The 16,134-nt window shown below is 45.1% G+C and overlaps 1 protein-coding gene across 1 annotated transcript in view; it reads left to right on the forward strand.

Moving 5' to 3' along the window:
- The first annotated feature begins 430 nt into the window (after positions 1-430).
- Positions 431-16,134, forward strand: part of LOC116975673 (retinol dehydrogenase 7-like) — a 41,383-nt gene continuing 25,679 nt past the window's right edge. The window contains exon 1 of the mRNA XM_033025000.1: positions 431-674. Coding sequence (XP_032880891.1) covers positions 431-674 — 244 coding nt within the window. The remainder of the gene's footprint in view (positions 675-16,134) is intronic.

Raw genomic sequence — 16,134 nt, forward strand, 5'->3', positions numbered from 1 at the left:
CATCACAGATAATGGGCCACAGTTCACAGCTGAGGAGTTCAAGAGATTTGCCAAGAAGTGGCAGTTTGAACATACGACTGCATCGCCCAATATCCACAGAGTAATGGAAAGGCGGAGAGCAGTGTGAAAGTTGCGAAGTCATTGCTGAGGAAGGCTAAGGCTGCAGGAGCTGACCATTACCTGAGCATACTAGCTTTTCGTAACACACCAACACAAGGCATGAGTAGCAGTCCAGTACAAAGACTGATGAACCAGGACCATACTACCAACTACTCAGAGGCTGCTCAAACCTGAAATTTTGAAAAAGGTAGGAGCTGAGTTGAGAGCAGCTAGAGACAGACAAGCAGACTACTACAACAGAGGTTCCCAAGATCTGATTCCTCTCAAAGCTGGTGATCCAGTTTGAGTGAAGCCGACCGGTGACCGACTTATGCTCTGGAGGAAAGCTGTGATTGTCGGCCATGTGGCTCAACCCAGATCGTATGAAGTCAGGACCGAGGACGGCGTCATCTATCGTCGGAATCGGCGCCATCTGAATAAGACTAAAGAGCCATTTCATCACGCTGATGTGGACCTGGATGACCTGGTGACGTCGCCTGAACGGGAGCGAGACAATCGACCTATGAGCCGACCACCGGTCCCCAGGGAGCATCAAACCCTGACAACAAGATCTGGTAGATGCGTTTGAAAACCACGCTATCTGCAGGATTATGTGCCCAAATAAAGATAGGGCCTGTACTTGTAGTTGATTATAGATCTAAAAGGCTATTAGGTTATGTTTAAAATGTTAATGTTATATTGTTCTTTTATAGTTTGATGTGCATAGTTTTATTTGGAAGTGGTAATGGCCATTTTAAAACTAAACAAATTAATAAATAAACGGGGGGGGGGGGGATAAATAAATAAATAAATAGGTTGATCAATAAAAAGGGGAAAGGAAATGAGAAACCAGACATGTGTTGTTCAAAGTTTAGATAATTCCGAGCACTGAGCTGTCGCAGATCCAAGGAATGAGAATGTGAAAGCTACCTTGGAAATGGACTGTCAAATGCATGTTGGAAAATGCACTGTCGGACACATGTTGGACTCAGTGAAATAAGATGCAATGCAAGAATTTAATTTATTGCTCTACATGTAAAGTGCCTGTACATTTGTGTCCTGTAAACAAGGGGGGGGTGTTATGGGAATAGCGCCATCGGTGGTGCAGTACCGATGATGCAATATTCATGAGGCAGTAGCCAAGATGGATCCTGAATAAAATGGCTGAACCCAAGGTTCGAGTATAAAGCCTCTGTCAATTAATTGTGAAGCTGTAATGGAGCAGTTTACAGTAAGGAAACAATATTAAAACATCTGGGAAGCAGTGCTTCATGGAGTGACAAGGTTAAAGTTTTGCTAGACCACAACATCAAGAAAATGTAACAGTAGATGCGTTTGCTGTTGACTTTTATACATTTATTTGTGTTTATTTAGAAGAAAGGTTTCCTGAAGATGAGGTAGAATGGTCAGTTTTTGATTGCCTCTCAATTGCAAATTGTGACTGCACATTTGGCATTGAACGTTAATGCCTTATGTTTAAAATATCGTGATTTTCTCATTGATAATACTGTAATCGTTAAACAGTTCAATTATTTCAAATTTTCTGTGCAAGAGAAATCCAAACTGATTTCAAACTTTACTCAAATGGTGGTATTTGTACTTCAAAACAAACAATTTCGTGACTTGCAAAGTCGATGGACATTGGTGGAACCTTCATTGCATCTCGTTCGGACCGTGAGCGAGGTTTTAGCCGAATGAATCAACACAAAAACAGACAGAGAAACCATTTAGGTGAATGTCATTTGGATATGCGAATGAGAATTGATTCCAATTGGAAAAGTTACCAATTGGATGGAAGTTCTATTAGCATTGATAGTGTTTACAAAAAATGCAGGCGTGAGATTTCTCCGCGGACCCGCGGATTTTCGCAGACTTTGAAATTCGTTTAAAATAAAATCTAAATCTCTATAAATGGCTTTCCGCGAGACAGTGGGGGAGGGACTGATAATCGAGGGTGCCGATTGAACGAGAGGGACGTTGGTCAGCAGGCAGTGGAGGGGCAGGAACATGATTCAGCGCAATGAATGGAGGAGGGAGGCGTCGGCCAGAGGCGGAAGTGGGCAGGACAAGGTGAGGCCTGGTGGAGCGATATTTTATTTAATGGCACAATTGAACAAAGTAGTTCAAGCTTCAAAGTATAGAATAAAATCTTAACACATAACTTCATAAACTGCATTCATATTCCTACAAATATGATATGTATTATATTAAAACATGGCAATACAGTTTTATTAGCCATGAGAGAGAGGCTATGGTAAAAATACTGTGAAACAATTTCAGATTTATATTTGCGGACACACAACTCCGCACACACATTTGCGGAATTCAGCGCGCGCACACATTTACAACAGCATCAAAAATTGCATAATACAATATTTCTGTGCACATCTATATGCTTAAAACTGATCTTGTATGTGGATGTATTTGTTTGTGTGTTTATTTGTTTGTGTATAATCACTTCTTAAAAAAAAGATGCGCTAACGCTAATTTATTTTAACATATTCCGGTAGAGATTTTTCCCATGGAGTCCGAAATCGCCTTATCTGAAAATGTCATGCTTTATTTCTCTAGTTATTAATGAAAATGTTCAAAAATCGGACAAAACTTTGAAATAAAAACGGCTGTCTTTCGCTGCTCCCTGCTGCACCATGCACCCAGCTGCTCCCTGCACCCCGCTACTCCACGCACCCCGCTGCTCCCTGCTCCCCGCTGCTCCCCACTCCCTGCTTCCTGGCTGCTTGCCCCGCTCCCCTCCTCTCCCCCCCTCCTCTCCCACTCTCCCCCCCTCCTCTCCCCCCCTCCTCTCCCCCCCTCCACCTCCCAATGGATCACACTTGGTCTAGTAAACTACTAACAATTAGAGGGAACATTGATCTCAACTCCATTTAATGAATTGAAATCGAGCCATCCACAGTGTACAGATATATGTTAAAGGGAATAACTTTATTCACGTTATTCCCTTTATCCTTTATCTACAATGTGAACGGCTTGATTGTAACGATTATCGTTGACTGGTTAGCATGCGACAACAAAGCTTTACACTGTACCTCGGCACACGTGACAATAAACTAAACTAACTAACTAACTAGTATGAGAGAGGTTTAGGTTAAGTTTTATTATCATGAGTACAGTGAAAAGCTTCTGCTTGCTTTTCAAACAGAACATGTGGAGAATAGATAGGGTGAATGCCAACTTACCCAGAGTAGGGAAATCAAGAACCTGAGGATGTAGGTTTAAGATGAGAGGGTAAAGATTTAATGGGAAACCGAGGTCCAACTTTTTCATACAGAGGGTGGTGGAACGAGCTGCCAGAGGAAATAGTTGAGGCATGTACTATAACAGCATTTAAAAGTAATTTAGACAGGTACATGGATATTGAAATTGAAATTGAAATTGATTTTTTTAGGGACAGTGCATATTAATAAACATTTACATGTAATACGCAAGATTGTAGCCAGTAGCTAATTTCCATCTTTATTCCCAAACAAGGTAAACACATCCCAAACAAGGTAAAAAAAAAAGACAAAAACAAAACAAAACAAACAATATGGTTTAGTCTGCAGTCATAACATAGAATAAATAACAAACACTCAACACAGTTTAATGTCCCAAAGTCATTGTCTCTTCCCTCCTTGCTTTCCCTCTGCGCTGAGGCAATCCAAGCTTCCGATGTTGTGACCCCGCCGGGTGATGGTAGGTAAGTCCCGCAGGCTGAATCCGAGCTCCGCAAACGGGCTGGTTCAAACTCCGCGGCCTGGGGCGGTCGAAGCTGCCGAAGCTGCCGTCCTCCAGTCCAGCGGACGCAGCTGTAGTTGCGGGAGCTCCGAAAAACAGAACTCGAGCTCCCGATGATGTCGTCCACTGGCCCACTGGCCCGCGGCCGAGCCTCCGAGGCTCCAAAGTCGGGTCGGAAGTTGTGTCGCACCGCAACCACAGCCCCGAAGTCGGCCAGGCTCGCGTTGGTAAGTCCTGGCTCTGCTCCACAGCCTCCACAGCCTCGAGGTCGGTCGCAGTTGGAGGCCGCCAGCTCCGCGATAGGCCTCAGCGCAGACGGACACGGAGACGGGGGATACGGCAGGAAAGGTCGCATCCCCTCGAAGGAAGAGTCAAAAAACATATTACACCCACCCCCCACACATACACAGCTAAATAAACCGAAATAAACTGTAAAAACGACAAAAGAAAACAAAAAACAGAAAAGACAAACGGACTGCAGGCGAGCCGCAGCTGCAAGGCAGCGCAGCCACTCCCATAATAGGATAGGTTGAGTGGGATATGGGCTAAATGCAGGCAGGTGTGACTAGTATAGATGGGGCATGTTGGTCGGCGTGGGTAAGTTGGGCTGAAGAGCATGTCTCCTCGCTGTATGACTCTACGACTCTAGATTAGATACACCGTACAAAGATACAATCAGTTCCATCTCAAGTACAATGGAGAAACAAGGAACTGCAGAAGCTGGTTTATAATAAAAGACACAGAGTGCTGGAGTAACTCCGGGTTAGGCAGCATCTCTGGAGAACATGGATAGGTGACGTTTCACAGAGTGCTGGAGTAACTCAGCGGGTCAGGCAGCATCTGGAGAACATGGATAAGGTTATGTTTCGGGTCGGCACCCTTCTTCAGACTGATGAGTACAATAGATGGAGTAAAGGGCGAGATACAGAGTGCAGAACCCTTGACCTGAAACGTGAATGCTAATCCTCACCCCACAGAACCCGCTGATCTGAGTATTTCCACCATCTCCTGGTTTTAGTTCAGCTTTCCAGCATCTGCTGCTGTTTATCACAAAGAGTCTTCGATCCAACGCTTATCTCTGTTTCTCTGCCCACCGACGCTGCCTGTCCTGCTGAGTGCACCCGGTATATTTTGTTGTCACCTGCAGTTTTTATGACTTTTCCACTTCCTCTACCACTCAATTCTGGCCTTGGGGCTTTTGACTTTTCAAAATATCCACCAAACATGTTGTTTGGATGCTGTCAACTCGACAAATCGAAAACAGCCGGCACAGTGGCACAGGTAGAGTCGCTGCCTTACAGCACCAGAGTCCTGGGTTCAATCCTGACCTCTGTCTCCGTCTGTACGGAGTTTGTACGTTCTCCCTGTGAAGATGGTTGTCAAAAATTGCGTGAGGATCTTGGTTGGTTGGGCAGGTGGGCTGAGGAATGGTTGATGGAATTTACAAGATACAAGATAGACACAAGATACATTTATTTGTCACATGTACCAATTGGTACAGTGAAATGTGTGGTCGCCATACAGCCAAGATTCAAGATTCAAGAGAGTTTATTGTCATGTGTCCCAGATAGGACAATGAAATTCTTGCTTTGCTCCAGCACAACAAAATATAGTAGGCATGAATACAGAACAGATCAGTATGTCCATACAAATAATAAAGAGCACATAACACAAAGTCTTAACACAAACATCCCCACACAGCGGGATCAAAGGTTCCCACTGTGAGGGAAGGCTCCAAAATTCAGTCATCCTCCTCTGTTGTCATCCCGTGGTCGGGGGGCTCCCGAACCCCCCGCTGTCGCCGCTACGGGGGGGGCCCATGATCAGGGCCCGCTCGCCGGAGTGATGGAAGTCCGACGTTGGGACTGGAGGACGACGGGGGCCTGGATATCCGAGTCGGCCACCTCCTACCGGAGTCTGCGGCTCCTGAAGTCCACAGGCCGCGCTGGGCGGAGATTCAACACTGGCGGCCCTCGGCAAAGGGCCCCAGGTCTCCGCGATGTTGAAGCCAGTGTCACCCGCGCTGGAAGCTCTCCAAACCACAGCTCCGCGATGTTGGAGCAGCGGCCCAGCACTCCGGCGCTCCGAACGGCTCCGCGGTGAATCCAGCGAAATACAAGGTGTTACATTTTTTGGAGCACTAACATGGGCAGGACCTACTTAGAAACATAGAAACATAGAAAATAGGTGCAGGCGTAGGCCATTCGGCCCTTCGAGCCTGCACCGCCATTCGATATGATCATGGCTGATCATCCAACTCAGTATCCCATCCCTGCCCTCTCTCCATACCTCCTGACCCCTTTAGCCACAAGGGCCACATCTAACTCCCTCTTAAATATAGCCAATGAACTGGCCTCAACTACCTTCTGTGGCAGAGAATTCCACAGATTCACCACTCTCTGTGTAAAAAATGATTTTCTCATCTCGGTCCTAAGAGACTTCCCTCTTATCCTTAAACTGTGACCCCTAGTTCTGGACTTCCCCAACATCGGGAATAATCTTCCTGCATCTAGCCTGTCCAACCCCTTAAGAATTTTGTAAGTTTCTATAAGATCCCCCCTCAATCTTCTGAATTCCAGCGTGTACAAGCCGAGTCTATCCAGTCTTTCTTCATATGAAAGTTTTGCCATCCCAGGAATCAGTCTGGTGAACCTTCTCTGTACTCCCTCTATGGCAAGAATGTCTTTCCTTAGTTTAGGAGACCAAAACTGTACGCAATACTCCAGGTGTGGTCTCACCAAGACCCTGTACAACTGCAGTAGAACCTTCCTGCACTTATACTCAAATCCTTTTGCTATGAAATCGAGGACCAGAGGACATAGGTTCATGGTGAGAGGGGAAAGATTTAATCGGAAACTGAGGGACGACATCTTTACACAAAGGGTGGTGGGTGTGGAGCGAGCTGCTGGGGGAAGGAGATGATTGAGGCAAGTATTAATGCAACGTTTAAGGCCCATTAAGGTATGTACTTAGTGAATGGTAGTGCTTCGGGGAGCGTTGTGGAGCAGATGGATCTCGGAGAGAACGTACATTGTGCCCTGAAAGTGGCGTCACAAGTTGATAGAGTGGTCAAAAAGGCTTTTGGCACATTGGCCTTCATCAGTCAGAATATTGAGTATAGATGTTGGCAGGTCATGTTGCAGTCACTGTATATAAGAAGTTGTTGAGGCCACATTTGGAATATTGTCTTTCAGTTTTGGTCACCAAGTTGTAGGAAAGATGTTGTCAAGCTGGGAAGGATGCAGAGAAATGTGTCGGAAGGAATGCTGGTTTAAACCGAATATAGAATCAAAAAGCTGGAGTAACTCAGCGGGACAGAGTGTATCTCTGGAGAAAAGGAATAGGTGTCAATTCGGGTCTGAAGAAGGGTCTTGGCCCGAAACATCATCAATTCCTTCTCTCCAGAGGTGCTGTCTGACCCGCTGAGTTACTCCAGCTTTTTGTTTCTATCTAAGGATGCAGAGAAGATTTACGAGGATGTTGCCAGGGCCTGAGCTATAGGGAGAGGTAGAGCGGGCTAGGACTTTATTACCTGGAGCGCCAAGATGAGGGTGATCTTGTAGAGATGTACAAAATCATTGAGTAAATGCCCAGAATAAGGGAATCGAGGACCAGAGGACATAGGTTCATGGTGAGAGGGGAAAGATTTAATCGGAAACTGAGGGACGACATCTTTACACAAAGGGTGGTGGGTGTGGAGCGAGCTGGGGGAAGGAGATGATTGAGGCAGGCATTAATGCAACGTTTAAGGCCCATTAAGATATGTGCATGGATAGAACAGGTTTAGAGGGATATGGGCCAGGCATAGGCAGGTGGGACTAGTGTAGATGGGACATGTAGGTTGGTGTGGGCAAGTTGGGCTGAAGGGCCTGTTTCCACATTGTATCACTATGACTATGATTTACGATGGAACCATCTACAATATACAGATACAGGATAAAGGGAATAATGTTTGGTGCAAGATAAAGTTCAGTAAAGTCCGATTAAAGATAGTGCAAGGGTCTCCAATGAGGTAGATTGGAGGTCAGGACCTCTTCAGTTGGTGAGAGGGCAGTTCAGTTGCCCGATAACAGCCGATAAGTATGAAGGGTGTGGGGGAAATGGGGAGGAGAAGCGAGGGATATGGGGGACTGGGAGATGGGCATAGAGAGGAGGGGAGCTGTGTGACTGGGGTGGTGGGAGATGGCGGAAGGGATGTGTACACGAAGCAATGGAGGGGTGTCATCTGCTGAACCTCTTCCAAATTAGTTTAACTAACTGTCTCTGGCAGAAAGCGGCGGCACAGTGGTGCAGCGGTAGAGTTGCTGCCTTACAGCGCCAGAGACCCGAATCAATCCTGACTTCGGGTGCAGTCTGAACGGAGTTAGCACATTCTCCCCCTGATGGTGTGGGTTTTCCCAGGTGCTCTGGTTTCCTCCCAAACTCCAAGGACATGCAGGTTTGTAGGTTAATTGGCTTCTGTACGTTGTAAAATTGTCCCTAGTTTTGTTTCTTGTCACGTGTACCGAGGTACTGTGAAAAGCTTTTGTTGCGTGATAACCAGTCAGCAGAAAGACAATACATGATTGCAAACGATCCATTCACAGTGTATGGGGAACCTTTTCATGTTGGAATGCTGCATTAAGTTAGCTGTAATCTAATAAGGCCGCATCCAAGAAACGTCAATTAGATAAACTTCAAAATGTACATTACTTTGTAAAAATCTAACTACTATGTATTAACTTCAAGAAAATGAAAACATTTTGTTAATTCTAAAGTTAACTAACCTTTTAATGACTTTGTTGCGACTGCTTTTTGTGGGAAAGCATTTGAATATTTGGTTGCAACATGGAGGTACGCAGTTTCAGATGATCTTCTAGATGGGTATCCGTCATTTGTGACCTTAAGGGCGTCTTGATTTGGGTTAGGTAGGAGAATGTAGATTGGCAGCAATAAGTGGTTGAAATGCAGGAAAGCATTTTTCATGCATGTTGCCGAAGATGTCGGTATTTTATTGCATTTTTCCATATTTCAATCGGATCTTTCTTAGCGTCAAATAAGGACTTTAAAATGTCATCTTCTGAGAGCTCAATTAATTCCATCTGTAGTTCTATAGGAGCCTTGGAGATATCAACTAGGTGAGGTTGAAATGCTAATTTGAGTGTGATTATTTAGTTGAATCTTCTTTGGTATTTTAAATACGTCCATTTTAAGATTAAAATAAAATTAATAAAAGACGAACAAAAACATATCAATAAAAATAATGGATTTGTTCTACAAAATTTGTTCTACGAAATTTGGATTAATTCAAAAGGCCGCACTTAATGACCTAGAAGGCCACAGGTTCCCCACCCCTGATATAGATACATGCTATCATAGCTAAAGTAAAAAATGCCCATTCGTAGGTCCAGGCAGCGGGGAGTCGACGGCCACACCGCGGTCGGCTGCCTGCCCCTTTTCTGGGCCTACGGCCGTGCCCGCGTGTCCCTGGAGAAGGAACACGTGGTATCCACTGGGACACTGGAGGCCTTCCGTGAATGCTGGTCGCCGCGGGAGGCCGAGTGTTTTACTGATGAGGATGACGTTATTTTAAAATTGATGACTTGTTTTGTAAACCGCCACAAAGGTAGCTATGATCGTGTTACCCTTATGTATGTTTGCTTTGATCAACTCTGATCAAGAAAGCTCACCAGCGTCTCTTCTTCCTGAGGAGACTGAAGAAGGTCCATCTGTCTCCTCAGATCTGGTGAACTTCTACCGCTGCACCATCGAGAGCATCCTTACCAACTGTATCACAGTATGGTATGGCAACTGCTCTGTCTCCGACCGGAAGGCATTGCAGAGGGTGGTGAAAATTGCCCAACGCATCACCGGTTCCTCGCTCCCCTCCATTGAGTCTGTCCAAAGGGCGCTCAGCATCGCCAAGGACTGCTCTCACCCCAACCATGGACTGTTTACCCTCCTACCATCCGGGAGGCGCTACAGGTCTCTCCGTTGCCGGACCAGCAGGTCCAGGAAAAGCTTCTTCCCGGCGGCTGTCACTCTACTCAACAACGTACCTCGGTGACTGCCAATCACCCCCCCCGCCCCCGGACACTCCTCCCACAGGAAAAACACTATGTCTGTATATATGCTAATGTAAATATTTATTCAAATCATATGCTATGTCGCTCTTCCAGGGAGATGCTAAATGCATTTTGTTGTCTCTGTACTGTACACGGACAATGACAATTAAAGTTGAATCTGAATCTGAATCTTTTGTTTCCTGAATAAAAGTATTTGTAATTTGAAAAAAAGTAAAATGTGTTGCTGTAGGAATAGAGATTGAAGTGTTGAGCGATTGTAATATGAGTTTGTTGATCTGCTTCTGCGGTTTGCATGCAAGTAGATGCCTGGGTTGGGCATCATCTTGGAAGCAAATGTATATGTCGGATAGTGTTAGTGTACGTGGTGATTGTTGGTCAGCACGGACTCGGTGGGCTGAAGGGCCTGCTTCCCCACTGTCTCTTAAAGTCTGAAAATGTTACTCATAAGCATTTACTCTGGTAAATCTTCCAGCTTTCTTTCTCCCATCCATGCATCAGTGTAAAGAAGGGTCTCGACCCGAAACATCACCTATCCATGATCTCCAGAGATTCTGCCTGGCCCGCTGAGTTCCGAGTGTGTGTAGGATAGTGTTAATCTAGGAGGATCACTGGTCGGCGCGGACTCGGTGGGCTGAAGGGCCTGTTTCCGTACTGTATATCTAAACTAAACTAAAACCATTTATTCGATGCCTTTGTGTGAAAGACACGCCCTTCCTGACTGGCCAGACTTGTTCTTCAACTTTCCACAATTTGTCACTCCCAACTTCTGTAGTCTGTGATCTAACTCTCCCACTCCTCTCATTCATTCATTGACCAATAACCTGGTTGCTGCTCAGATTTATCCAAACAGAGAGTTCTCCTCAGCCCCACAAGCTTTACCAGTTTCTTTTAGAACATAGCCATTCAGCATGGAAACAGGCCCTTCGGCCCAACTCAGATGTCCCATCTAAGCTAAACCTATTTCCTCTGCGTTTACCTCATATTCCTCTAAATATTCACACACAGAACTTTTTCCTCGTTTATTATATTATTTACAGTGTACTATGTGTACATATTCTGTTGTGCTGCTGCAAGTAAGAATGTCCTTGTTCCATCTGGGACATATGACAATAAAACACTCTTGACTCTTGACTCTGGTCTATTCATGTACATGTCAGAATGTAACTTAAAAATTAAGTTTAGTTTAGAGAAACAGCACAGAAACAGGTCCTTCGGCCCACTAAGCCCACTCTGACCAGCGATCATTCGGACACCAGTTCTATCTTACACACCAGCGACAATTTATTGAAGGCGATTAATCAACAAACCTGCACTTCTTTGGAGTGTGGGAGGAAACTGGAGTACCCGGAGAAAACCCACACGGTCATGGTGGAGAACATACAAACTCCACACAGACAGCACCCATAGTCAGGATGGAACCCGGATCTCTGGTGCTGTGAAGCAGCAATTCTACTGCTGTGCCTCTGCACCCGATGTTGTTATGGTACCTATGTTGTTATATTTGCCTTGTGGTGGGCCAAAGGGCCTGTTTCTGTACTGAATGAGTCTGTCTGTGGGTTTTTTATCTGCTCTGAACTCACCTCCCATTATATTGAAGGCAATTTTCTCTGCTCTTTTCCACTAAAGCCCCATCCTTAAGCTCAAGACTAGAGTCAAGTGTTTCATTGTCATATGTACCAACATGTCATATGTACCAACAATATGTAAAATTTCCCTCTGGAAAAAAGTGAACAGCGAGGAATTTAAAGTCTTAGCAAAAAAACTGGGAAAAGATTTCTTCAACCTGCAACCAGATAAAAGATCCGTAAATGACAACTGGGTGTGGCTGAGAAACTCCTTAAATAATATTGTTACAAATCATGTTCCTCAAAAACGCATTAAGGGCCTTATGCGTCCTCGGTTTTCGGCAAAACTGAAACGTCTCTGCAGTAAGAAAGAGAAGTTTTATATCCGTGCCAAAAAAAGGGGTACGAAAGGACTGGGACAATTTTACTAGAGTGCGAAAGCAAGTCGATCGTGCATGTAGGAGTGCTCATAGACAACATGTTTCTTCTATTCTTGGGGGAGAGCAACCCAAGGCTTTTTGGGGATATGTGAAATCCAGACGGACAGACAACACTGGTGTCCAGATGCTTAAAGTGAACAACTGTCTGATCACTGAGGACCAGGCGAAAGCAAAAGCTCTTTCAAACCAATTTCAACACGTTTTCACCCGGGAAGATGTGGAGTCTTCATCATTTCCAGTTCTACCGCCCAGCCCGTGTGCTGATATGCCTGCTATTAAAATTGAGGTTGAAGGTGTCAAGAAGTTATTGCTCAACATCAATACCACAAAAGCAATTGGACCAGATCAGATACAGAATCAAGCCCTCAAGATCGCAGCCGAAGAACTGGCTCCAGTTTTGCAGTTCATTTTCCAACAATCGCTTGACTCAGGTGATGTTCCGCTGGATTGGAGGAAGGCTAACATCACTCCTCTCTTTAAGAAGGGTTCAACCACCAACCCAGCGAATTATCGTCCTGTTTCATTAACAAGTACTTGCTGCAAATTGCTGGAGCATTTAATTGATAGTAATCTGATGCAACACGTGAGCAAACATAACATTCTTGCTGAGAACCAACATGCATTTAGGAGGCATAGATCATGCGAGTCTCAGCTTATCCTGACGACAAATGACCTGGCCAAGCACCTTGATAGTAACGTCATCACGGATTTAGTTGTGCTGGACTTTTCTAAAGCATTTGATGTCATCCCACACCAGAGACTGCTTCGGAAGCTTGACTTCTATGGTATTCGTTCCAACACGAAACGATGGATTTCCAGTTTCCTGACAAAACATCTTCAGCGTGCGTGTGTGAACGGAAAGAGTTCCAATTGGCATCCAGTGTTGAGTGGTACATCTCAGGGCACAGTACATGGCCCACACCTATTTTTGCTTTACATAAATGACATCCATGAAAAAGTCTTTCATCATTGTTCAACTTCTGTCAAGAAGAAGCTAACTTTACCCTCGTTTGACCTCATTTGGACTACGCAGTTGCAGCATGGGACCCATACACAAATAAAAACATTTCTTCCATCGAATGTGTCCAAAGACAGGCAGCTCGATTTGTTACTAACACCTATGAGAGAGAAGCGAGTGTCACCAAACTTCTGAATTCTCTGGGGTGCAACCCTCTCCAAGACAGACGTGAAACTCACCGTTTGACCTGTTTTTTACAAAATGTTAAATGGTCAGCTCGACATAGACTACAAGACCTACACCAAACCCAAACCAATTAGGAGCAGACGAGGGCATTCGATCCAATTTGTGATCCCAGCTACAAAGACAGATGTGTACAGCAATTCGTTCTTCCCCCGCACAATTAAAGCATGGAATAATCTCCACCCAACTATAGTTACCCAACCAGATGCAACTAAATTTAAAGTAGCTCTTTCTTCCCAATAACCCTTTCTGGCTTAAGCCCTCCCTTCACCACCTCCAGTTTCAATTCCATTTGGAATATTTTGGAGGACCAAGAAACCAAGAAACCAAGAACCAAGAACAATGCATTAAATTCTTACATGTAGCAGCTTAACAGCCTGTATCCAGAATGCACATGGATAAATGTTAATAAACAAATAAGTTTATTTAATCATGCCATTACTGGTGCAAAAAAGCTCAAAGACCTTACTGCAACTAAAGACAGTCCATAGTTTATAGTTTGATAATGTTATGAAACTGAAGTCTGTAGTACAACCAAAGACACGGTCCATAGAAGATCACAGTTGCTGAGGTTAGTGTTGTGCAGCGTACAAGAGCCTGATGGTTCCTGGGAAGAAGCTGTTCTTGAACCTTGTCACAGAAATATATTGAGGACTTGAACTTATGGAGAGAGACTTTATTACGTGTTATCACGGAGGAACAGAATTTTCGGAATAATAATAGTCCGCCTGTTGGGAATACGATTTATTTACGCTTGTTGCCCCGTAGAGGAGGTATTACCACTAGAATGCACCATGGAGTGGATGCTTCACAACCTGGAGCATGATGAGGACGAATGTCTCAAGATGAGACCTTTGCCTGAGGGCTATGAGTTCCTTCCTCCGGTTCCATGAGGAAACGGAGACGAGGAAACGCTTTTTTCTCACAGAGACTTGTGAATCTGTGGAATTCTCTGCCTCAGAGGGTGGTGAAGGCCGGTTCTCTGGATACTTTCAAGAGAGAGCAAGATAGGGCTCAAAGTTAACAGAGTCCGGGGATATGGGGAGAAGGCAGGAACGGGGTACTGATTGGGGATGATCAGACATGATCACAGTGAATGGTGGTGCTGGCTCGAAGGGCCGAGTGGCCTACTCCTGCACCTATTGACTATTTTCTATTGAAGAGACAATAGACAAAGGAGGAATTGTGAGAGAATTTCACTAAACGTTAATTCTTCTGCTTGTTGACACGTGCCGCAAAACTAAAGATGGCGCATTGTTCTTAGGAAAGCCTTGGTTGAATGTTTGGAGCATTGTGTACAGATATCTGTTTATATGTGCGTGATGCTATTATCTGATATCTGAAAAACCAACTGCGCCTATGTATGGGTCTGAGGATGTAATTTAGGCAGTTTCGCTAAAATCGCAACGGCCTGACTAATGGCCAGTTTTCACGGTGCGACCTGAAGCAAGATGTCACCCGAGTGAAGTGGTCGTGGTCCAGCACGAGTTCCGCACGATAAAGAGTTCCCACGGTACTCGGCATTTCTGTTATTTGTGCGAGTGACTTGTCCGTCTCCCGATCTTTCCCGTTAATCTTGAATGAACATCGTGGACTGTAGTGTTGTTAATCACGTGGCACAAATGATGTTACTTTTTTTCACACACTATATTGGTTTTTTTCACCCGAGCTCTTTAATGAGCTGAAGAATAATCTGTTTTCTTTTAGACAAATGTTGTTTGGTGTGATGCACCTTCTCTCAATATGTGCAAGAAGTCGTCTTTTTATTTTGTCAAATAGGAATAAAGACTGTGTCTCACATTGACCGTGATGATTGTCTTATTTTATTATCTACTGAGAGGTGAAACTTTCAGTCTGAAGAAGGCTCTCGACCCGAAACGCCACCCGTTCCTTCTCTCCAGAGATGCTGCCTGTCCCGCTGAGTTGCTCCAAGCAACTGGTGTCTATCTTCAAAGGACTGACCACCGGGCTGGATGTCGGGGCTGGCGTGTTGCGTTTCACAGACCGAACTGTCCAATTAATAGTAACAGATGGGCACTCCCTCTCAACCACATTCTCTTGCCTTCTCCCCATAATCTCCTGACAGCCGCACTAATCAGGAATGTATCTATCTCTGCCCCCTATTCTTCACCCTTTTGACAGTAGTTTTGTTTTATTGGAGACGCGGGAGACAGCGGATGCTGGAATACTGTGCAAAACACGAAGTGCTGGAGGAACTCGGTGCATTTGTGTTTAAGAAGGAACTGCAGATGCTGGAAAATCGAAGGTACACAATAATGCTGGAGAAACTCAGCGGGTGCAGCAGCATCTATGGAACGAAGGAAATAGGCAACGTTCCTAGTTAGCCGGCGCCTGAGACTGAGCCAAGCAATGTCCAGACCTGACTTCAACACAAAGTGATGGAGGAACTCAAAGGGTCAGGCTCGTCCAACGCTCTGTGTTTTGCTCGTGATTCCTCCATCTGCAGTTCCTCGTGTCTACAAACCAGAGTTGCCACTTGACTCCGAGATGACCATCACAGAGCATACGGAAGATAGACACGAAATGCTGGAGTAACACAGCGGGACGGGCAGCATCTCTGGAGAGAAGGAATGTGTGACGTTTCGGTTAGAGACCTTTCTTCAGAGTCTCGTCCCGAAACGTCACCCATTCCTTTTATCCAGATGCTGCCCGTCCATGATGTTATGTCTGTCTCCAGTATTACTGTGTCTATCATCTACAGTTCTTTCCGACACATTATGATTAGAGGATACCGTCTCGCCATCACTCGGATTACCCGCTTCATTTCCAAAACGTTGCCACCTCTCTTTACTTTGCTTACTGAAGCCTGATCCTTGTCAGACCCAGTGCTCTATCGCCCAGCCTCTCATCTTTCAATCGGGTTCGGCCAGGAAGGAACTGCAGGTGCTGGATTAAAACGAAGATAGACACAACATGTAGCTCAGCGGGACAAGCAGCATATCAGAAGGGTCTCGACCCGAAATGTCACCCATTCCTTCTCCCCAGAGATGCTGCCTGCCGTCGAGTTA

Source organism: Amblyraja radiata, chromosome 7 (assembly GCF_010909765.2).
Source record: "Amblyraja radiata isolate CabotCenter1 chromosome 7, sAmbRad1.1.pri, whole genome shotgun sequence".
Classification (NCBI taxonomy): Eukaryota; Metazoa; Chordata; class Chondrichthyes; order Rajiformes; family Rajidae; genus Amblyraja; species Amblyraja radiata.